This window comes from Panulirus ornatus, chromosome 1 (assembly GCF_036320965.1).
Source record: "Panulirus ornatus isolate Po-2019 chromosome 1, ASM3632096v1, whole genome shotgun sequence".
Classification (NCBI taxonomy): Eukaryota; Metazoa; Arthropoda; class Malacostraca; order Decapoda; family Palinuridae; genus Panulirus; species Panulirus ornatus.
The window spans coordinates 90,236,684-90,261,829 of record NC_092224.1 but is presented as its reverse complement, the minus strand read 5'-3'; the positions used below and the strand labels follow the sequence as shown (position 1 = coordinate 90,261,829).

Here is a 25,146-nt window from a genome sequence, read left to right as displayed (position 1 = left end):
GTGGCTAAACAGTAAAGGAAAAGCATCAGTCTAGATATGAAAGTTCAGGTTATAATGTGTGTTGAAGCTTTTAAGCTTCAGGCTGATATCAGTCAGATCTTGGGTTAGGGTATATCCACAGTTATGAAGATTATGAAGGATATATAGATTCTCCCTTCTCATTGCCCTTTGCTGTCATATAGGATTGCTGACAGATGGTGTTTAACTTACGCTGCTCCACCTTAATGCAGTATTGAATTCCTTCGCATCTTTATATATTATAGTGTACTGTATTTTTTTATATCGTCATCATCAAGAATTATTGTTGTTATTTATCGATTGATTTTAAATGTTTGCCATATGTGCATATACAATCATTATTTGTGCTGTTGCAAATATTCCATTGAAGCCCTCATATATCACTTATAGGGGACTTGTAGTGGTATCTGGCATGAATTTTCATTAAGACTTCAGTTTTATCAACTTGTTTAGCATTGTTTTTAGTAGCAATTGGTTTTTAGAAATGCATCCAAAACATTGATCAGTATCTTACACTACTCCAACCAAAAGCATTGCCGAATACAGACTATATTGTATTTTTTTCATTTCATTATCATTACGATTTATTGTTATTTATTGAATTGATTTAAAACATTTCTTATGTTTACACAGTCATTATTTATGCTATTACCAATACAGTGTGTATCCAGCTGAAGACACCATATATTGCTTATAGGTGAGAAATGGTGTAAGGCATAAATATCCGCCAGAACCATAACATAATAACCTTTTTAGCATTGTTTTGACTAGCATTTGGATTACAGGAACACGTCTTGGCCATTTATCAAGGTACCTCTGTATGTGGCTATATTTTCTCATACCTGTTCACAATGAAAAATGTAGAAATATATTGAAGTTTATTTTGTTCTTTATGTTCATGTGTTAATATTATTCTAAATGCTGTGCACATTTTTTTTAAAGGGATATCTGTGTGCAAAATGCAAGATGGAAGTTCACAAGTCATGCATGAATAATGTTAATCAGTGCCATGGATGTGTATCATCACTGACATCATCCCACCAAATCAGTCAGGCAGCTGCTTTGGTAAGTATCTATGATTTACAAATATTTACCATAAACATCATAACACTCCAGTCAGGCATCTTTTACCTATATGTCTGGATATAGGTTTATGTTGATAAAGTCCAAGGAATTCCTTATATTGCATGCTTCTCATTGCATTGGCTTGTTTATTTTTTCATACTCTATCGCCGCTTCCTGCATAAGTGAGATAGTGCCAGGAACAGATGAAGAAAGACCACATGTGCTTACATCCATTCTCTAGCTGTCTTGTGTAATGCACCAAAACCAGAGATCCCTGTCCACAACCAGGCCCCACATACCTTTCCATGGTTTACCCTGGCTACTTCAAATGCCCTGGTTCAGTCCATTGACAGCACATCCACCCCATTACACTACATTGTTCCAGTTCACTCTTATCTCGTGCATGCCATTCACCCTCCTGAATGTTCAGGCCCCGATTACTCAGAATCTTTTCTCTTTTTTACTCCATCCTTCCATCTCCAATTTGGTCCTCCCATTCTCCCTGTTCTTCATTTTCTGACACATATATCCTCTTTGTCAACCTTTCCTCGCTCATTCTTTCCATATGTCCATACCATTTCAGTACACCTTCATCTGCTTACTCAACCACACTCTTCTTATCACCACACATCTCTCTTATCTTTTCATTACTTACTTGATCAAACCGTCTCACACCACATATTATCCTCAAACATTTCATTTCTAACACATCCACCCTCCTCCACATGACCTTATTTATAGTCCATGCTTCACATACACTTGACATTTTTGAGACTACTATTTCTTCAAACATACCCATTTTTGCCCTTCCAGACAACATTCTCTCTTTCCTCATATTCTTCAGTGCTCCCAGAACTCTCACTCCCTCCCTTACCCTATGACTCAATTCCACTTCCATGGGTCCATTCACTGCCATATCCACTCCCAGATTTCTAAAACACTTCACTTCCTCCAATTTTTCTCCTTTCAAACTCGCTCTCCAACTAAGATAACCTTGACCCAGCTGAACCTAATAACCACGTTTTTACTCGACTTTCTGTTATCACCAATTCTTCCAAATTCAGTCCCCAACTACTGGAGTTTCTTATTTGAATCTGCCATCATTGCTGTATCATCAGCAAGCAGCAACCAACTCACTTCCCAGGCCCTCTCATTGCCCACAGACTGCAAACTTACCCTTCTCCCCAACATTCTCACATTTACATCCCTCACCACCCCATCCATGAATATATTCAACTACCATGGAGACATCAGATGCCCTTGCCTTCACTTGGAACCATTTGCTCTCCTCTGTTTCTACTCACACTCATGCCTTACACCCTTATTAAAAGCCTCTCACTGCTTGTAGAAGCTTTCCTCCACCGTATATTCTTAAGACCTTCCACAGTGCATCTCTATCAACCCTACCAAATGCCTTCTTCAGACCCATAAATGCCATATTCACATACATGTTTTTACAAGCATTTCTGACGCAAGCTGAGGTGGGGCTGTATCGGGAGGATCATCGTGTTCATTATGGTGTTGAGCGTTTGTGTTGCTAAGCCATAGGTAATTATTCTGAGTGCATTGTTTTGTGTGGTATTCAGCTTTGTTATATTTGTCTTTGAGAGGGTGGAGGACAAGGCACGTGAGGCTTAAGTTAAAGTGGAGAGGATGAATCATTTGTAAAGGATGTTGAGAGATTCTTTTTCTTGTCCCGCTCTAGTGCCATATATTTTTCTTAGAGCAGTTAGTTTGTGTATTGCTATTGTGTTGATGTTATTGATATAGGGATTGAGTGCCACAATTGTGTCTTACATGATGCCTAGAATGGTTAGTGTATCTCTCCATGGGAGAAACTGTCCATTCAAAGTGACTAGAGGGTGTGAGGTGGACTCATGAAGATTTGTATGGAGATGCTGACATTATGTTGTAGGTAAACCTTTGTGATAAGGGATATTATGTATTTTGATTTTACATTTAGTCATAAATCATGGCCAGAGGGTTGAAGAAGGGAAGAGATATACTCAATAATGACCCATCTCAAAAGCTCTGAGGAGTAGTTGTGAAAAGAGTGTGTTTTACTACTGATTCACCACCTGCCTCTCTTCCCTCACTCTTAACATTAACACTCCGACCTTCCCCTCCAACCTCTTTCATGGGATTGGCTGTTTACTTTTTGTAAAACATTATTTTTGACAACTGAATACATGGTTGATTTTCTATATTTTATATTTTATTATACTTTGTCGCTTGGGAAGTGAGTCAGTTGTTGTTCGCTGATGATACAGCGCTGGTGGCTGATTCGGGTGAGAAACTGCAAAAGCTGGTGACTGAGTTTGGTAAAGTGTGTGAGAGAAGAAAGCTGAGAGTAAATGTGAATAAGGGCAAGGTTATTAGGTACAGTGGGTTCAGGGACAAGTCAATTGGGAGGTAAGTTTGAATGGAGAAAAACTGGAGGAAGTGAAGTGTTTTAGATATCTGGGAGTGGATTTGGCAGCAGATGGAACCATGGAAGCGGAAGTGAATCATATAGGGTGGGGGAGGGGGCGAAAGTTCTGGGAGCATTGAAAAATGTGTGGAAATCGAGAACGTTATCTTGTAAGGCAAAAATGGGTATGTTTGAAGGAATGGTGGTTCCAACAATGTTATATGGTTGCAAGGCGTGAGCTATAGATAGAGTAGTGCAGAGGAGGTTGGATGAGCTGGAAATGATATGTTTGAGGACAATATGTGGTGTGAGATGGTTTGATCGAGTAAGTAATGAAAGGGTAAGAGAGATGTGTGGTAATATAAAGAGTGTGGTTGAGAGAGCAGAAGAGGGTGTTTTGAAATGGTATGGTCACATGGAGAGAAGGAGTAAGGAAAGATTGACAAAGAGGATATATGTGTCAGAGGTGGAGGGAATGAGAAGTGGGAGACCAAATTGGAGGTGGAAAGATGGAGTGAAAAAGATTTTGAGTGATCAGGGCCTGAACATGCAGGAGGGTGAAAGGCATGCAAGGAATAGAGTGAATTGGAATGATGTGGTATACTGGGGTTGACATGCTGTCAATGGATTGAACCAGGGCATGTGAAGCATCTAGGGTAAACCATGGAAAGTTTTGTGGGGCCTGGATGTGGAAAGGGAGCTGTGGTTTCAGTGCATGATACATGACAGCTAGAGACTGAGTGTGAACGAATGTGGCCTTTGTTGTCTTTTCCTGGTGCTACCTCGCGCACATGTGGGGGTAGTTCACAAGGTACATGATATGTATTTATGTGGACCAACTTCTTCAAAAGAGTCCTGGTGTTACTCAGGAACTTTCTAAAGGATCTTGCAGCCCAAGGCTTCAATACTTCCAGTAACAGGCAAATATAGACTCCTGTGGAGCAAGAGTTTTTTTTTTTGACATAACTATACTCTTAGTGATACAGCCTCACTAAAGGTGACTTTTCACTCATAGTTTAACCTTGATTAGGCAGAGTCTGGTTAACATCCACAATATGAATGTAGGCTGAAGCAGACTTGTTGACAAGGAAAGTGAAGCTGATTGGGGATCTTCAGATGATCAGAAACTTGATACCATGAATAATAAATGGGCATGCAGAAAATATTAAACAAATAGTTGAATTTGTGAAAACTAGTACAATTGTGCAGTGTGTGGTGTGTGGTATTCTCTGTGTTTCCCTATCTGTTCTATGTATCTATATCTCTGATGCTTGTTCCTTCTTGGAACTCCCTCAAAGGGGTTGCCACAGTGATAGTCTCCATAACTAGTGAACTCCACTGCTGCTTCTTTGCCTTTAGTGCCTCATCCTTAACATGCCACTGATAGAGGGCAACTCTAGTGCAGTGTTTGCAGAGGCTCCTACCCACTGTTGTGACTGACTGCTTCTACCTGCTGTTCCTCCATTATGTTCCTAACCACAACTCCTACCTATTGCTCCTGCCAAAATGATCCTATGTACTGCTTTTATCGATTATTCCCATGGTTTTGCCAAAAAGCAGGACTAACACATAGTGCTCACCACAGAAAAATCTAGGGTTATGATGATTGAGCTGTGTCATTTAAGTGGTGTCAGGTGTATTATATGTGACAAAGAGAGAGTGTATATTTGTGGACAGAATGCCTGTTGTTTATGTGTGGGTGATGCAGAAAGAAAAGACAGTGCTGGGTCACTATGTAGCCGTCACTAACCCTCTCAATACCCAAGCAGGTAATACTTAGATATTGCATTTGCCATGACTATGGCGTGTAACTTTCTTGTCTTTATTTTTTCCTTTACTACCCTTTCTTCCCTTGCTGGAATATGTCCAATTTCTTTCTGCTTCATTTGCATAGCTCATCCATTGCCTAAGTTCTTCAGAAATAATTCAACTTTCATGTCCATGGTTCTTTCAAAAATATTTACAATATTCTTCAAGCAGTGTTTATGATATATGAATGCATATATGTATGCAGGTTTCAATATTCATTATTTCATCAGCATATTTTTATTAAATAGATGTAGTTAATGCAAATTATACTTCAGTCTGTTTTGTAATGCTTATAGGTGTATTTCGAAATGTTTTCTGGAGTATAGATAGTGAGCATTTCTGAGGATTGTGAAATAATTTTGTCAGAATATTTTGTAAATGATATCCCTAGGGATAGGGGAGAAAGAATACTTCCCACGTATTCCCTGCGTATCGGAGAAGGTGAATAAAAGGGGAGGGAGTGGGGGGGCTGGAAATCCTCCCCTCTCGTTTTTTTTTTATTTTTCCAAAAGAAGGAACAGAGGGGGCCAGGTGAGGATATTCCAAAAAAGGCCCAGTCCTCTGTTCTTAATGCTACCTCGCTAATGCGGGAAATGGCGATTAGTTTAAAAGAAAAAAAAAGAAATTTTGTAAATGAATGTAGTCATCTAATTCAAAGTATTTTTATACAAACATCATCTTTTGTTAAGAGAAAATATGAAAAGAAAATTAGATAATATGACTTTTTCCCTAATTACACTAAGTATATTATAGTTAAGCATTTGTTTAAACAGTAAAAAAAGTTTGGAGTACAGACTGTATTTTCAAAAGTTATATATGTGTAACAAATAAATTTGTTGATTTACCTGTAGAAATAGAGATATGTCTTTTTGGGTATGCCATTGGAAATTTCATAAGGGAAAGAATTAAGTTGGAAATTGCATAAGGGAAGGAACTAATATCCACAATACAAGATAAAAAGAAATGCAATACGGTAATAGAATACAACAGTAGTTGGACCATTGGATTGTTAGTCCAAGTAAGTATACAGTAGAACCTCTGCTGTTTGTAAAGCAAGACAACTAAATGTTCAAAACAAAGTATATTTTTCAGTATCAGTTGGTGATCCTCTATCATCTGAAAAATATTGAAAAAAGAGACTTAAAGATATTTCAGATTGTGCTTGCACTATGCCAGTGATTAGTGTACTCACCACTTGGTGTTTTGTGGTGCTGATCATTGTTTACTTTTTTCATGTGCTTTCTGGCATGGTTTTGTGTGCTGGTCTTGTACGTTTGTGCATTTTGTACAATTGCCTGACAGCTCCTCTAAGCCATATACTTCTTGCATCAAGCTCAAGAGGAATGTTTTAAAAAAGCTGTGTGAAGAAGGAGTAGTGCAGGAGGATGGCTAATAGCATGTTTAAGGTAGCACTTATGAAGGACTTCAACACAGACATGGCAGCTATTTACAACATCACCAAGCAGCAGAAGATCCAGGCATTTAGTAATGCTTATATGCATACATGTATTAATTTTCCCTCTGTGTAAGATATTTTCAGATAGGTTATACTTTATTGTACTTTGTTGCTGTCTCCCGCGTTAGCAAGGTAGTGCAAGGAAACAGACGAAAGAATGGCCCAACCCACCCACATACACATGTATATACATACATGTCCACACACGCACATATACATACCTATACATTTCATCGTATACATATATATACGTACACAGACATATAAATATATACACATTTACATAATTCACACTTGCAGCCATTGTTCATTCCCGTCGCCACCCCACCACACATGAAATGACAACCCACGAGGTAGCGCTAGGAAAAGATGACAAAGGCCACATTCGTTCACACTCAGTCTCTAGCTGTCATGTATAATGCACCGAAACCACAGCTCCCTTTCCACATTCAGGCCCCACAAAACTTTCCATGGTTTACCCCTAACGCTTCACATGCCCTGGTTCAATCCATTGACAACATGTTGACCCCAGTGTACCACATCATTCCAATTCACTGTATTTTGATATATCACAATTTCTGAATTACTAATATATTAAAGAATTCAAATACTAGAATTTTTTTGTTGCCCAAAACAGCTGATTCCCCATGCATTTTGGATTACAGAGGTTTAATGTAATAATTCTTTAGCTGGGTGGAGTTTTTAGATAAGCTGGTGACAGCTGCAGAGCAGACAGCTTCATAGTCACTGAGGAGTACAGTACAGTATCTGCTGTATGGCAGATTTAGGATGATTGCCCTTTCTCTTCCAGTACAATACAGTACAGAATTGATTTTCTGTTGAGACACTACTTCAGTACAATGAACTATTAACTGAACAAATGCTTGCCATTATTGGATTCCATATTCGCACAAAATTTTTCACTGAAGCCCCTTCAACTGACTTCTGTATAATTGCTACTTTCTAGAGAACATTAAGTATAACATGCTTAGGATTGAACTCATCATGAGGAAGCAGTCTCTTGGAATCCACAGTGAGAGCTCAAAATTCTCTACCTTTTTCAGATAGGAAAAGTCACATGCAGTATTGATGTGTTTAACTGAACATGGACATTGACCCCATGAGTATACTGTGCCTGATAGAGGGTCCATGGCTAGCTTAAATGATGAACAACTGCAGTTGATTATTGAATGATATTCTCTGTATTTGCTTAGTTTCTTCATATTAATTATTGTTTTATCTTTTTATTACATTTTACAGGAACTTGTATGAACAGTAAGTGTACAATGTACATAGATGTATATACAAAAACAAGTCACAACATTTGCCACATTCCCACGCTGTTAAACAGCTGACTATAGTTAAATTCCTTGTGAAGAAGCAATCTCTTCTTCATTTACAAAATACCATTCTCTGTTTTTTGTTATTTTCTTAGTCTTAATAATTGATTTATGTATTATATTATATCCCTGGGGATACGGGAGAAATATCCCTGGGGATAGGGGAGAAAGAATACTTCCCACGTATTCCCTGTGTGTCGTAGAAGGCGACTAAAAGGGAAGGGAGAGGGTGGCTGGAAATCCTCCCCTCTCGTTTTTTTTTTTTTTTTCTTTAATTTTCCAAAAGAATGAACAGAGAAGGGGGCCAGGTGCGGATATTCCCTCAAAGGCTCAGTCCTTTGTTCTTAACGCTACCTCGCTAACGCAGGAAATGGCGAATAGTATGAAAGAAAAGAAAGAAGTATTATATTGTTACATTTAGTAGTAAATTACATGAACCATAATTGTGGCCGACTACAGCTGACGTCTTTGTGAAGCAGTCTTTCCTTTGATTACACAGCATTCTCTTTTCTTCCTTAGTTTCTTTGTATTAATAATTGTTTTATATATTGTTGTTGTTTCAGTTTGCTGTAAATTACATGAACCATGAGTGTAAGATGAACAGTAATGTACATGTGTGTATGTAAAAAATGTCCACATTAGCTGTGTGCCCATGCTGCTAAAATGGCCAAACAGCTGAGCTCATTGTGAGTATGCAGTTTCTTCTTACTTTGTTTAACAACATTCTCTGTTTTTGCTTAGTTTCTTTAGCTTTATAATTGTTTTATACATTATTTCATTACATTTTGCTGTAAATTACATGAGCCATAAATGTAACATGAACATTAATGTATGCATACATACAAAGGTGGTACAGGAACTATTAGATGGAAATGTGTCACAGCATTGCATGCTGCATGTAAAAGTGTTTGTGGGTGCACTGCATATCTCCTGGAGGAGGAAGTTGAGGCCAGGAAAGAAAGAAGAGTTAACCCTCTGGTCATATTGATCATGGTGATCTTCTACTCTTCCCTCTAGGCCCCCTGGTTAATGATGAAGAATGAGGAAGTATAAACCACTGTGTGTCTTCCAGCCATTGTAAAGTTATTACTGTATTTGTAGCAGTCATTGGTGGTCCATTGATTTGCTGTTCACCAATTGTTCTTGTTAGCCCAGGTTCAGCTCTTGGGCTTGCAGTGATGAAATTGTTTATGGACCTCAGTGGAGTAGCAGTTAGCATTACCGATGGTCATGCATGTATGGGCCACCTGGTTGTGGCACTCAGTCCTTGGTCTATCCAGCTATTCATCTTCTCGTATGGGCTGGTCAGTGAAAAGGGTACCTGGTATAGGCTAGGGTGTGGGTGTGTGCGTGCATACATACATAGGAAGATTGACAAGGTATGCATATGGGGTTAAGAGATGGGGCAATATGAGTTTAAAACTCTGTAATGCATGAACGTTAATCACAAGTCATGTGACATCAGGCACTTTTCCACACTGCTGCAGTAACCTATTGTAGCTGAACTCATGAGGAGAATATCTCCTTTTTTTTATTACAGAATTCTGTTCTCCATTTTTTCTTAGTTTTGTAGCCTTGACAGTTGTATTGTATATTGTTTTATACATTACGTTGTAATTACATGAAAATAACCCGAAAGTGTGCATATATGTAAACATGTATTCAGTTGTGAGTTACTGGGTACAGTGGCTAGCTTTGGAGTGCCCAGCACTACAATATCTGATGACAGAGTGGCAATTTTCCCAACCACAGAAATTTTACCTATCTAGGTCAAGTTGTCTTTTTTCTGAACTGTAGTACATTAGATTAAAGACATTTGACTGTATGTTGAAATAATGTCATTTATGCTTACACTTTTCTGCTTATTTTTCCGAGTTTCCACAAATGTTTCAGTTAAGTATTTTTCTGTTTTCTCTTTTCAGTCAGACTCTCTTGGTGCTTTGCGCTCATCAAGGGTGAGTTTTCGTGATTTGTTATATGTTTTTTATTCAGAGAATTGATGTTTTTTATTGAGAGAATTGATAGGCAGCTTTATTTTTTTTTCAATTTAGAAGGTGTGTGAAAAAAAGTGGAAATTAATGATATTACTGGTTATGAACAACACTTTGATAACAGGGAAATCAGTAAGAAGCCTCATAAACATTAGCAAAGGATATTGGAAACTTAACCCTTTGGCCATTATTTATGACAAAAGTTATCATACTGTACACAGTTTTCCTGTTCACCACAAAATACAAAAAAAGTACACACTTTTCAAAAAACACTTTGTGCATCCTACATGGTTTGTTGACCCTCCCCAACCAGGAAATGGCACAAGGATCCTCTAAGGTGCTGTCCCCATGCAGTGTCTGACATAAATCTCTTGCATAAACAATGATTCACTTGACTGAGAACCACCACCCACATACTGATGCACTCATCTTTCTTTTTTGTTTTACTGTGTTTTCACCTTTATTTAGCTGATTTATGGATGTTTTAATGTCAAAATGTGCTGTGTAAATATATTCACTGACTTATAATGTGTGAATAAAGAAATAGAATGGTAATATACAAAGATTTTTATGGGTGATTACAGAATTGTGTTCACTGAGGTAGTCAACTTGAGATCATGTGAGATGGATGAAAAAATTTGCTTCTTTATAACGATCACGTGAGATGGGTGAAAAGTTTTGCTTCTTTGTAGTTTTCATTTTGATCTCTAAATCAATCACTTTCCATTGTTTTGTCATTCATTATGACCTAGAAATAAGGGCAATATTTACAGTAAAAGTCTAAGAAATTTTCAAAACATTACACTCGTGATGCATGTCACTTTGTATAAGACGTGCCTTGTGGAAGAGGCTGTACAACAGTGCATCCCTCTGCCGTATTCCTCTGCACACATTGCTTAGTGTTTCTGTTACAAACACATTTGTCTGTTTCTCAACAGAATATCATATTTGAGTTATGGGAGACTTTGTGTAAAATTAAATTCCCGTACATGAGTTTACATGAGAAAGACAGACAACAGGAGGCCTGATTGGCCCACAACTGGGTTGTCCTGAAAAAAAAAAAATGATTCTACTTGACAAAAAATGTAATTCTGCTCAGTTCTTTTCTAAGCTATCACTGATTCCCCGCTGCTGCTCATAGCTTTTTAGTGCCCATTTGTCAAGTTGCACTGCTCTGACCCAGGTAGCTGTCTTTCTGCCTCACCTACATGTGGACTACTGGCATTCTGTCCACCAACGTACAATCTCTCCTTGTCATACATAACACTTGACAACACTGAACTCATACAGCTCATTCTTTGTAACTAGATATTTTTTGCTGTTAGCACTATGCTTTAACCCTGCCTTTTGGTAGAATATTAAGAGCAATAGATAGAAGTAGTAGTTAAGAACATTTATGCAGGAGCATTAGTTGGAAACTTTAGATGGAAGTAATATGTATAAACATCAGGAAGGAACATTATGTAAAAGTAGTCATTTGGAACATAGGTAGGAGTTGCCTTCTGCCAGTGGCCTGCTAGGATGAGGCAGTAAAGGTTAAGAGGTGACATTGGAGTTAACTTGTTATGGAGAGACTATTGTTGTGGGCACCCCCTTGAGGGGCTATAGATAAGACTGTGCAAAGGAGTGTGGATGTACTTGAAATGAAATGTTTGAGGACAGTATGTGGTGTGAGTGGTTTGATGGAGTAAGCAAGGAAAGTATAAGAGAGAGGTGTGGTAATATTTCAGATGTGGTTGAGAGAGTTGAAGAGGGTGAGCTGAAAAGGTTTGGACATGGAGAGAGTGAATGAGTAAATGTTGACAGAGGGGATATGTGAGTTAAAAGTGGAGGGAACAAGGAGAATGGGGACACTAAATTGGAGATGTAAGGATGGAATGAAAAAGATTTTGATTGATCAGGGCCAGAACATGCAGGAGGGTGAAATGTGTGCATGGGATAGAGTGAATTGGAACAATGCAGTTAGCACGGGTTGACTTGCTGTCAGTGGACTCATCCAGGGTATATTAAATATCCAGTTTAAACCATGGAAAGGTTTCTGGATGTGAGTGGATGTGGCATATTCTTTGTCTGTTCCTGGTGTTACTTTGCATATGTGGGAAATGGCAATCAAGTATATATTCATTTATTTATATTATTATACTTTGTCGCTGTCTCCCACGTTAGCAATGTAGCACAAGGAAACATACGAAACAATGGCCCAACCCACCCACATACACATGTATATACATAAACGCCCACACACACACACACATATGCATACCTATACATTTCATCATATACATACATACACAGACATATACATTTATACACATGTACATATTCATACATGCTGCCTTCATCCATTCCCACCACCACCCCGCCACACATGAAATGGCACTCACACACGCACACACAGACACCGCGAGGTAGTGCTAGGAAAAGAAAAAAAAGGCCACATTCATTCACACTCATTACCTCATGGATAACGTATTTACCATTGTTATGGGTAGTAGTAAGTGCTTAATGGACATCGGAGGAAGGAAAGTTTTCCCAAGTTCGATATGCTTGATCCCATGCCTGATTGGCCTAAGAACAGGAACAGTTGAACGACAGATTGGAAGAAGAGGTCATCTCGGTGGATGAGGGGATTAATGCTTCCATTCCCACGGCAATAATCTTTGCTGTGCATTTGGTGGAGACAGAAGCATCTCTGTATAAGAAACTGTAATTTACCTAAGGAAAATCAGAAAAGAATTTTCACATGTTCTAATCAACTTTGTTGAGATACCAATATTTATGTTTACAAGGGGCTGCTGTTTTGGGAGATGCTATGAAAATGGATACATTTATGAGAATGTGGTCAGTTGAACCATTTAGGGGTGAGCCTTCAACATAGAAATAAAAGAATTAGAGGTGAAAAACAGATCCAGAATATGAAGACAGTGGTAACAGCAATCAGGAATATGGGTGGGGTGAGAGGTAACTTGTTCTATATCTTTGAGAAAGGAGAAAGTGAGAGCTTCATTCCCCTAACCCCCCCACTCCCCAGCTCCATCCCCACCCCACCACCACTACCACCACCACCACCATTTGTGTGGGAGGAATCCAACCATTCCCTACAGTGAACTTGGAAATTCTCATAGTAGATGATCTTGGCTTATGTGTGAGAGGATGCCACAGTCTCATGGCAGGAGTTTAGATAGTTGAAGAAAAATATTGAATTTATAGTATTATGAGAGCAGAAGGTGAAAGAAAGGAAAAGTATGGCAGTTGGAAGACAGATCTTGGTCCAGATAGTATCAAAGTTTGGGGACTCAAGGTCCTCGAGGCTTGCAACAAGTGTTTTTATGTTGAAAAATGCACAGACACCACCTTTGAACTGGAATTGTGATTGGAGATTACAGTTTGTTATGGAAAAGGGGCTTTTAAGAACATCATTATACAGTTGGGTCTGAGAGAAGTAATGTATTAGGAGAGGCACTAGACATGGTGTTCAATGCAAGAGAGGTTACTGGAGACACCATGAATGTTGGTAGAGTGAATTGGAAAAAGAGGCATGTCTATCTAAGAGGGAAAGGTCATGGGAGGGCATTACTAATGCTGTCTGAGCCATTCTTCTCATTGGCACAAGATTCAGGCAGAAACCCAGAGGTTCATAGCACCCCAGGTTACCAGGGACTAGGTTTGTTGGACTCTGACAATCACATATAAGGACACTTGTGCAGACAGGAGATGGTAAGAAAAATTAAGTGTGGTTTGAGTAGGTGTATGGTGCTTGTAAAGAAAAGATGGCAGGACTACCCTGTAAGTTCCGTTTTGATGTGACAGAAAGTAAGATCAGCAATCCCAGCATGGAGAATATAAGATAGTCTCAGGCACCACTAACTTTCCTTAGTCAGATGTTAGTACCACCATAGGCTACTGCTGTCAACAGCCTACTACCTAATGGACTGCTTCAAAATATGTTTGATGAATTTAAGTTTTTCATCAATAATTATTGCCAGATATCTGATGTTTGCTTTACTTTCTATTTTTTTTCCTGTAGAGCATCAGTATCTGTGCACTGCAGTAGTATTAATTGCCCCATGACTAATATACTAATGTTTCTTTCCATTAAATAGTAATGTCTCATCTGCCTTTCTGTAGATATTATCCCTATTTCTCTCTAGTTTTTCTTGATCTTTCACACTCCATTGCTTTATTTACTCTCATGTCATCTAGGAAACATTTGACTGCACTCTCTGTTACTACAGCCAGAACTGTTCCTTGTAGTAGCATTTGTCGTACATTTTCCTCCTCAGATATGTTTTAGTTACAAATACTTTGAACTTCCTGTTGGTTGAAAAATCTTTGATCTATTTTCCTGCTTTTTCCTTTAATAATTTGCCTTGCTGCTTCTCAGATAACACTTCATATTACACTTTAACAAATGCTTTCACAAAATCAAGAAAAACAATGAACATAGAGCTATTACATATAGCTTGGTGCACTTTGTAAAATTTTTTTTTGCTGCTGTCTCCCGCGTTTGCGAGGTAGCGCAAGGAAACAGATGAAAGAAATGGCCCAACCCACCCCCATACACAATGTATATACATACACGTCCACACACGCAAATATACATACCTATACATCTCAATGTACACATAAATATACACACACAGACACATACATATATACCCATGCACACAATTCACACTGTCTGCCTTTGTTCATTCCCATCGCCACCTCACCACACATGGACTACCATCCCCCTCCCCCCTCATGTGTGCGAGGTAGCACTAGGAAAAGACAATATTATGAGTCTAATTTTCAGAGGTGACTTGGAATGGAAAGATATATTTAGTTTTTACTCAAAGAGAAATGGATTTTTCTAGTATTGATTTTTCAAATGGGCTACTCAAATTTCTTTTGTGTAAATTGCTCATTTTACCATATTTATTGCATGATTTGATAAACTTATAAGTAAATTTATTTCTCATGCATGGTCTGCAAAATCAGTATTACTGGAATCTTATCAGCTTACTTTTCTATTTTGTAATTACCTATATCATGAAAATTTTGTCTATTACTCTCACCAGTGCCTACACTTCTTTTTACTTGATTAATAGAATTGTCGTTGTCAAGCAGCACCATCTCCAAACGTTCTTTGTGCTTTCAGAATTTTCCAGCATGGATCATCTGATGAATCCTTTGGCAACAGTTAGCACAAAACTTGAAAAGACTGAAAAACCATGGTGACAGGACAGACCATCCTGGCCCCAGATAAAAGTTAAACCTATGTTTCAGTCATTCTTTAATTGTCAAAGATATTACTATCTCTCTTCCTTCAAAATGATAATTCTTCATTTTTTTTGGTTTACTAATCATGAATTATCATGCTTGTTATCTAGTTTCCAGGATATGGAAATCTTCAGTTTCAAGAATATCCCTGGTGGGCTGAGAGAATGGCACGTGATGATGCTTCAATCCACTTAGCGTTATCTCCAGAGGGAACATTTCTTGTACGTTGGTCTGACCGTCATGAAATGCCTGTCCTCTCTCTCAAGTGAGTTTTTTTTATACTGATAGCAGTGATTCCCTAATGGTTATGATAATATTATATTATTATGATAATGATAATGAAAGTGATAATTTGAATGTGAAAGTGGGTAATGTGACAGTTAGGGGCCATGAAGTATTCAGTGAGATGAATGAAAATGGTAACGAACTTGTGGAATTATGTGTAGAAAAAGAACTGCTGATTGGAAATGACTGGCTTAAAAAGGACATGCATAAGCATGTATGGATGATTAAGAAAGATGCTATGCAAGCTTTATTGGATTATTATGTAATCAATAGGCATGCAAAAGAGAGCCTCTTAGATGTGAATTTGCTGAGAGAGGCAGGTGGTGGGAGGTCTGATCATAACTTAGTTGAGGTGTGTGTGAAGATTTGTTAAGGTCTGTGGAAAAGGAAAATGAGTGAGAAGAGGGTATTAAAAGAAAGTGAGCTTGGAAGAGGAACTCGTATGAAGAAATACTTTGAGAGATTGAGTGTAAATTGGCAAAAGATGAAAGCAAACAAAGTTAGGGCATTGGGAGAGGAATGGAAGGTAACTGGGGAACCATGTTGGCATGTGCAAGAGAAATGTGTGGCTTGCAGAAAGTGGGAGGTGAGCAGGTGAGAATGGGTAATGTGTAGTGGGATGATGAAGTAAAGTTGTGAGAGAAAACATTAAGAGAGTTGTATGGGTGGAACTTACAGGGAAGGAGTACAAGTGATTAGGCGGTACAGAAGAGAAAGGAGCAGGAGGTTAAGAGTAAGGTGCAGGTGCTGAAAAGGAGGGGTGAGGGAGTAGTAGAAAACTTCAGGGAGTAAGAAAATGTTTTGGAAGGATGTTGCTTAAGTGTGAGGTAAATAAGGTAAACAGATGGGGACATCAGTGAAGGGGGGAGATGGGGAAGTGGTAACTGGAAGAGATGAGGTGAAGAGGAGATGGTGTGAGTACTTTGAAAGACTGTTGAATGCACACCAATAATCACCCACCTCTCTCCATCAACTTTCAGTTTTACCCATATTAATCGAGAATTTACTTTCTTACATTCTATCACATACTCCCACAACTCCTGTTTCAGGAGTATTGCTACTCCTTCCCTTGCTCTTGTCCTCTCACTAACCCCTGACTTTACTCCCCAGACATTCCCAAACCACTCTTCCCCTTTACCCTTGAGCTTCGTTTCACTCAGAGCCAAAACATCCAGGTTCCTTTCCTCAAACATACTACCTATCTCTCCTTTTTTCACATCTTGGTTACATCCACACACATTTAGGCACCCCACTCTGAGCCTTCGAGGAGGATGAGCACTCCCCGCGTGACTCCTTCTTCTGTGTCCCATTTTAGAAAGTTAGTACAAGGAGGGGAGGATTTCCGGCCCCCCGCTCCCGTCCCCTCTAGTTGCTTTCTACGACACGCGAGGAATACGTGGGAAGTATTCTTTCACCCCTATCCCCAGGGATAATATACATATATATATACATATACACATACACACACATACACACACACTCGCACATATACACACACACACACATACATATATATACATATGAAAAATGTAAGAAACAATGCTTTGTGGAATGTGTTACAAATATATGGGGTAGGAGGAAAGTTGTCAGAATCAGTGAGGACTTTTTGTCAAGAGATTAAAGCGTTTGTGCAAGTAGGTAGACATGGGGATGGGTGGTTCCAGGTGAAGATGACTTAAAAATTTGTGATGTAACCAATGTCTGTTCCGTTTGTTTTTGGATGGGGATGGTGATTAGGTGAATGCATGGTTTCATGGAGAGAATGACTAAGTATGCAGAGGTTGAAAATGGGTATGTTTGAAGGTATCATAGTCCTGAAAATGTAGTACAGCATGGGCTGAAGATGTGAATTTACGGTAGAGGTTGAATGTGTTGTAAATTAAATGTTTAAGGACAATATGTGATGGAGGAGGGTTGACTGGGTATGTAATGATAGGATAAGAGAGAGTTGGGGTGATAAGAAGAGTATGGTTGAGAGATGATGAGGGTGGTGTGCTGAAATGGCTTGGACATTTTGAGAGAATGAGTGAGGAGAGATTGACAAGGAAGATATATGTGTTAGAAATGGAGGGGACAAGGAAAAAGGAGAGACTGAATTGGAGATGGAAGGATAGTGTGAATAAGATTTTCCAAAAAGAGGAACAGAGAATGGGGCCAAGTGAGGATTTTTGCTCTAATGCTCAGTCATTTGTTCTTGATGCTACCTCGCTAATGTGGGAAATGACGAATATTCATGAAAAAACACTGATACACAATAGAGGAACTGCTTTGCTACCAAAACAATACAGACCAGTCATCTTAACACTGGACTTGATTGTTTCAAAGAATGATAGATAACATATTGGATCATCTTCATACAAACAAACTTGTAGATGATTGTAGGACTGCATGGCTTTGTCCTTTATCAGTTGAAAGCATACAAACTCATGTACTTGTTCACTATAATGACATATATGAAATACTAATTAGTTGGAAAAGAATGGATACTCTTCTTTAAGCTTCAAAGCATTCGACAAAGTGAATTATGAATGCTACAAAAGAAACTGGTAGGACAAAATATATAAGAAAATTAGAAAAAGAGATCCAAGGGTTTCTTACTAACAGAGTTATGAAAGTAGATGCAGATGGAAACATGCTTCAGATGTACCAGTGAGGATAGTTCTAGCTTCAGTAATGTTTGTAATCATGACATCAGATATAGATTTGGAAATAAGAGAAACACCCTCCTTTTTCATGGACTAACTGCTGAGAAGGGTGGTCTAAGTCAAATTTTATTACTTCCTGAATGTTTTCAAGGAACATTGATAAATGAAATATCAACAATTATAATGGAAACTTGCCTTATTCCTTTTAGGCTGGAGGGGTTCAGGGAGTAGCAAAGACTACTTGTAATCAGAAGGAAATAGCTCCAGGGCCATCAGATGTGTAATTTCATTCCAGTTTCCTCCAGTTCAGATGCAGCTCTGGTCAATTCTGATGAAATTTATGGTCCCCTCAGTGACCAGACACCATGTTATTTTACACTTTCAGCATAAGCTTCTCTTTGAAGATAGATTCAGGAAATCTTTTGCTGATTCCCATCCTGTGGCCTTCATAAATACTGCAGAACTAATATTATTTTTTATTTTCTTTCTTTTAGGGCAAATGGTGATGTGAAACACATGCGAGTTTTTCGACAGGATGAAACTAAATTCTTTTACTTGAGTGAGGCTCGCTACTTTAGATCCATCGTGGAACTCATCAACTTTTACAGACAGTCACCATTGTCGGAAAGTTTCACTGGGTAATGTGTATACCTCTTTTTTGTTGATTTATTTGGTGAAAGACAATATAATATAGTGAGGTAAATGTGGGTATTTTTAATGAAAACCAGAAATAAGCTGGAAAGACAAAATGATGGAAGACGTGCATCAGAGGGAAATGAGTATGGAATCATACAAATTTAGCACCCAAGGTAAGTCATGCGCATCATTTATATTCTAATTTTTTTCATTTTAGCTGAGATGGCATGTGCAACTATGGCCCTAATCAAACGTCTGGGGTAAACCATGGAAAGGTCTTTAGGGCCTGGATGTGGATTACATGCCTAATCACATTACATAGTTTATGGTTTCTTTTCCAGTTATGTTTATACTCTACAAATGTATTTTTAATGGACTTTACATGATTATTGTATTTCTTTATGTACATAATTTTTTTTATATGTACATATATATATATTATTTACAAGAGAACGTAGAGGAATGCCAATGAGTGGGAAATGATAACAAGTAGTGACGAGAAAAGGGGTTGCTACTGGACACTATTTCTTCCACCTGTGCTTAAACTTTGTAGGTTCGTACTTTACTAAAGGGGGAGAAAGCCCAAATTCTTGCCTAGAAGCAAGAAAATTTAGGTACACTTGAGATTTCTTGGTGCAGTGGACGCTTAGAATGCATCATCAGGCGGCTGCTTCCTGCAACACCTCACAGTGCCTCGCCTCATTCAGGAGATCAAGACTCAATGAAACTTTGCCAGTTCTGTGCCCTGACATCTGCAGATGGTAATCAAGGCCAAAGGATAGATAACAGAGTAATAACATGTATGTGTGACATCGCCTATGAAAACGTATGGGGAAGCAGACAAGTTTTATTGTGGACACTGTACGTATGGATCATGGTGAGGTGCCTGAGGATTTGCAGAATGCATGTGTAGTACCATTGTATAAAGGCAAGGAGTACAAAGGTGAGTGTTAGAACTTAAGAGGAATAAAAATGTTGAGTGTACTTGGTAAGTTGTATGGGAGAGAGGTCATTCAGAGGGTTAGGCATGTACAGAGCATCATTTTGGGGAGGAACAGTGTAGTTTTAGGAGTGGTAGAAGATGTGTGGATTAAGTGTTTGCTTTAAAGAATTTGGGTGAGATACTTATAGAAACACAAGTATTTGTGTGTGGCATTTATGGATTTGAAGAATGTATAATAATAAGGTAGTAGTTGGTAAGCAGCCAATGGCCAGAGAGGTATGTTACCAGTACTACCCTCCTGGGTATCAGGAGGGTTAGTGATGGCTGCGTAGGGAGCCGTCTCTTCAGTGGTTGTCAATTGCACTCATCTGACCCAAGAAGCTGTATTTTCTTTCTGTCTCACCCACACATGGACTACTGGCATTCTGTCCACAAACATACAATCTCTCCTTGTCATACATTACACTTGACAACACTTAAGTCACAGCTCATTCTTCATAACTCTAGATTTTACTCTGGTAAGCACCATGTGCTAGCTTTGCCTTCTGACAAAATGGTAGGGGCAGTAGATAGAAGCAGTAGGTAGGAACATTTATGCAGGAGTATTAGGTAGAAACATTAGTTAGAAGTTGTAGGTAGGAACATTAGGTAGGAGCAGTAGGTAGAAGTAGTCAGTAGGAATATTAGGGAGGAGCCTCTGCAAACACTGCATTTGAGTTGCTGTCTGCCATTGGCCTACTAAGGGTGAGGCTTTATAGGCTAAGAAATGGCACTGGAGTTCACTAGTTATGGAAACTATTGCTATGGCCACCCATTTGAGGGAGTTCCAGTTGGAACAGGCATCAGAAATTTAGATTGATTGATAGATAGTGATAAGGTAGATAGAGATACCCTATGAAAGGTCTTTTAAATATATAACGTAGGAGGAAAGGTACTGGAAGCAGTGTAAGTTTTTATCATGAGAAGAAGGCATGTGTGCAAGTAGGTAGAAAGGAGGATGAGTGGTTCCAATTGAAGGTGGGTCTGTAACAGGAGTGTGTGATGCCACCATGGCTGTTTAATTTGTTTAGGGTTGGGGTGATGAGGGAGTTAGATGTAAAAATCTTGGAGAGAGGAGCAAGTATGCAGTGTGTAAGGGGTGAGGCAGGCCTGTGAAGTGAGTGAGTTGTTGTGTTCTGATGACATGGCATTGGTGGCAGATTTGTGTGAGAAACTGTTGGAGCTGGTCTCTCAGCTTGTGAGATCGCGTGAAAGGAGGAAGTTGAGGGTAAATGTGAACAAAAGCAAGGTTATTAGATTTAGCAGAGCAGAAAGATGGATTAGATGGGGTGTAAACTTGATTTGAGAACATTTGGAGGAAATGTAATTTGGACATGGCAGTGAATAGAACCGTGGAAGTAGAAATGGGTTATAGGAAGAATGAAGATGCAAATGCTCTGGGAGCACTAAGGAAAGAGAGGATGATGTCTGAAAGGACAAAAATGGGTATATTTGAAGATACAGTATTCCTAACTTTGTTATATTGAAATGATGCATAGATTGTAGATGAGAATGTGTGAAAAGGGTGGATGTGTTGGAAATGAAATGTTTAAGAACAATATGTGGTGTGAGGTGGTTTAATTGAGTGACAGAAGAGTAAGAGAAAGGTTTGGTAAGACGAGGAGTGTGATTGAGAGAGCTGAAGAGGGTGTGTTGAAATGGTTTGGACATATGGAGAGAGTGAGTGAGGAGGATAAATGTTTCAGATGAATAGGGGAAAAGGAAAAGAGAGACACCAGACTAGAGATGGAAGGATGGAGTGGAAGAGATTTTAACTGATTGGGGCCTAAACATGCAGGAGGATGAAAGATGTGCATGAAATAGATTGAATTGGAATGATGTGGTATAGAGGTGGGTGGCATGCTGACAGTGGACTGAACCAGGGCATACGAAGCAGCTGAAGGAACCACAGAAAGATGTGTGGGGCCTGGTTGTTTATAGGGGGCTGTTGTTTCAGTGCAGTACACATACTGCTAGAGAATGGATATGAGCGAATAAGGCCTTTTCCTCATCTGTTCATTGCACTTCCTTGCTAATGCAGACAAATATAGAAAAAATCCATTTACACAAACAAAACTTTAATTACATGAATAAAGGAAAACATAACTTAATTTGCATCAAAAATACTAACACTTGTACCCAAAAAATTTTACTTCTAATGCTATCTACAATATTGAACACTAGGATCTGAGTTCCCATCCACATGACGTACATACACTGTCTCTGATGTCTTGTGGATGATCAAGATGTGGGACATTTTTTTCCAACTGCAACAGTGTTGTCAGTGACATATATGGGTAGTTGGTGGAAAGAAACATCATGTAGGATTTTAAACAGAGACTGAAAGCTTCAATTCATGGGACAACGTGAAAAGGGCTTTAATGTTTGTCGCAAGATGAAAGGAGCAGTTGAATGGCTAACCCGATAACCGTGTAGAGTCATCCAGCATTTCTTTTTCTAGGGGCCCCATTTGTAGATATAACTTGTTTGAAGCTAATCAATTTTCATTTCACCTACCATTTATGGAAGAAATTTACTCAAAGTTACCAAGATCTCTTTGTAAGTTGTGTTCTTGATATTGCTATGTCAAGAGTTGTGATTTATCAGTGTAATTCCTCATTCATGAGTCAAAAATTCCAACAAGAGCCATGTACTAATAAGGAATTAGTTAAAAGCATTATACTTTGAATTAAATGTTTTAACCTGTTTAGAGGTTGGTGAACAAACATTGGACATTGGGAGAGCATAATGTATGCTTTCCATGACCATAGGTATAACACATGGCCATGTCAAAGTGAATTTTATAGGCTTTCCAGCTTTTCATAGAAGGTAATCATAGGGAAGACTTCATTTCCCACCTTGTTTGTTTGATGGCTATTTAATCCTTCATCTCAAGCCACTCATATAAGCAAAATTCGTGACCATATCATATGATTATTTGTTATTTATACAGTAATTTATATTTAAGATACCATTTACATACTTTTTTTACAAGTATTTAATTGCACAGTATATTAATCTATTTTGTCTTTTATTATAGAAAATTTGTATAGCCCATTATCCCTTTAACATTTACAAATGCAGATCTTCACTGCATGATCACTGTCCTCTGATGAAAATCATGCTCAGTCTTCAGCCATCATTTAAAGCTGGTGTGAAGGTCTGGCAGGATCATTTAGTTGCAAAGTACCCATAAAATTTCTTGCAGGGTCATTTAGGGCCCTACCATACCTAAGAGAACAGAATATTGCAAGTTGTTGACAAACAAAATCAAGCAAAAATTGTCCATGGTACAAGTGGAGGAGGCAGTTTTGCAATGGGTTCTTGTTCACCACTCAGCTCTGCAAGTGCTGCGTGGGTCTGAATCATTCAGTCAGGCAGTTTTTCACTGCTGCTGTTTGCTTTCTACGAAGCAAACAGGGCATATCTAGTGTAAGAATTAGTGACCATGAGCCCATGATTATGTTGAAAGAGAGAGAAACTAACAGACATTATACTTTTATGAAAGACAAGAGATGAACATACCCACCTTCACCATATGGAAAACATTACAGTGCATGAACAGTACATTATTTGTAAGCCAATATATGCTGATTCTACACATGAAAAATAGGAGGAAATGATTGAATACTTGGATGCAGGTCCATAAATTTGTACTCATATTTTCTCCATAAATTCATATTCATATTTTCTCCATACATTCATACTCATTTTTTTCAAAGTAATGTCAAAAGCTTACTTCCTGAAAATTTTACAGATATTACATTTTTCTGAAATAGTGCTGCCTTGAGACAGAGGTATACTTTGAAAAGATGTTTGGTTTGTTGTACAAACAAACATACAGTGTTTCTGTGAAAGACCTCTGATGTTAGCTAGGACCTTTCTGAAGGTTCCTACCACCCAAGGCTGCACTTCTTCCAGTTGCAGGGAAATGACACCTTCAGAGTGAAAAGTCCTTAGATGAGACTGTACCTTTAATGATAGAGCCTCACCAAAGGTGACTTATCATTGGCAGTGTAACGTCAAGCAGACAGAGGCCAGTAACACCTTTCAGTAGTTGTGACATTCATGTATGCCTCATTCCCTGCTTTAAGAAGTATCATTTCCTTTGGGCATATTAATCTTGCAAGGTATTATTTTCCTTTGGGCATGCTGCTGGAGAGAGTTAAGGGTGGGGAGAGAGCCTTTACCTTGCTATCCTTTCCTCTACTGCTTTTAAGGGAACTGCTTTTTTTTCTCTTAGTTTTAAGGCCAGACCACCTTGCTTGGACCTTGTGTCTGTGTATTTGTGTAACTCTTTCTCTCTCATTCCTTTGGGTTTGTTGTTATGACTCTTGTCCCATGTTTTATTTGCTGCTTCTCTCATATACTTTCCATATTAAGACCTGAAGCCTTTGTTTCTCATGCTTGTCCCACCAGTTTTGAATTTTATAAATTCTAACTCTTGATGTTCCATGATTGAGGCTTTAATTCTAGTAATTTTGACTATTTCCATGAAAGCATTAGCAAACTTCCACATACTTTCCTGTAATCTCTGCTGTTCTCATGTGTTACCAAGTTTCTTATCCTCCTTTAACTTCATTGAGCACACTGTGTAGTCTCAATCTCTCTAACCAGTGCCATTTTCACTTCACATCTCATCTCTTTACAAGACCCAGCAGGAGCCCCTAAGAGTGTTAAACTTACTGGTTATGAAATGAACCATGGTCTTCTACCTGTACTGAAATGGCATTATTGCCTCCCACTAGTTGTTTTCTTCCATAAGCAGAGGTCCCAATTCAAGGGCACACCCAATCTTTCTACAAAAATCAGGCATTCATATAGGACAATGATAATATTAGTTTTATTTTTCTGTGCTTTAAAGACTTCAGAGTGGAGTAGTTATATCAGCTAAGAGTCTCTCTCTCTCTCTCTCTCTCTCTCTCTCTCTCTCTCTCTCTCTCTCTCTCTCTCTCTCTCTCTCTCTCTCTCTCTCTCTCTCTCTCTCTCTCTCTCTCTCTCTCTCTCTCTCTCTCTCTCTCTCTCTCTCTCTCTCTCTCGAGGTATGGGAAACAAAAGACAAGTCTGAATTTTTGAAAATGAAGCGTATGAATTACATAATACACCTCAGCAACAGTGAAAAGGAGATGGAAAAAAAATAAAATATTGCCTATACTCATTTTGGATGTTTGTGGTGGGGGAAAGTGTTGAGCAATTGTTAGAATTCTATTTACGGAAAACAAATCAGATTGTCTAAAGGGCGTGGTG

At 38.6% G+C, this 25,146-nt stretch overlaps 1 protein-coding gene across 3 annotated transcripts in view; it reads left to right on the top strand.

Annotated features, from left to right (window-relative positions):
• Vav (Vav guanine nucleotide exchange factor) overlaps positions 1 to 25,146 on the top strand; it is a 139,642-nt gene that overhangs the window by 110,977 nt on the left and 3,519 nt on the right. For all 3 annotated transcript variants that reach the window (XM_071665652.1, XM_071665661.1, XM_071665644.1), the window contains 4 exons: positions 961 to 1,083; positions 10,021 to 10,053; positions 15,462 to 15,616; positions 18,776 to 18,919. In XM_071665652.1, coding sequence (XP_071521753.1) covers positions 961 to 1,083; positions 10,021 to 10,053; positions 15,462 to 15,616; positions 18,776 to 18,919 — 455 coding nt within the window. The remainder of the gene's footprint in view (positions 1 to 960; positions 1,084 to 10,020; positions 10,054 to 15,461; positions 15,617 to 18,775; positions 18,920 to 25,146) is intronic.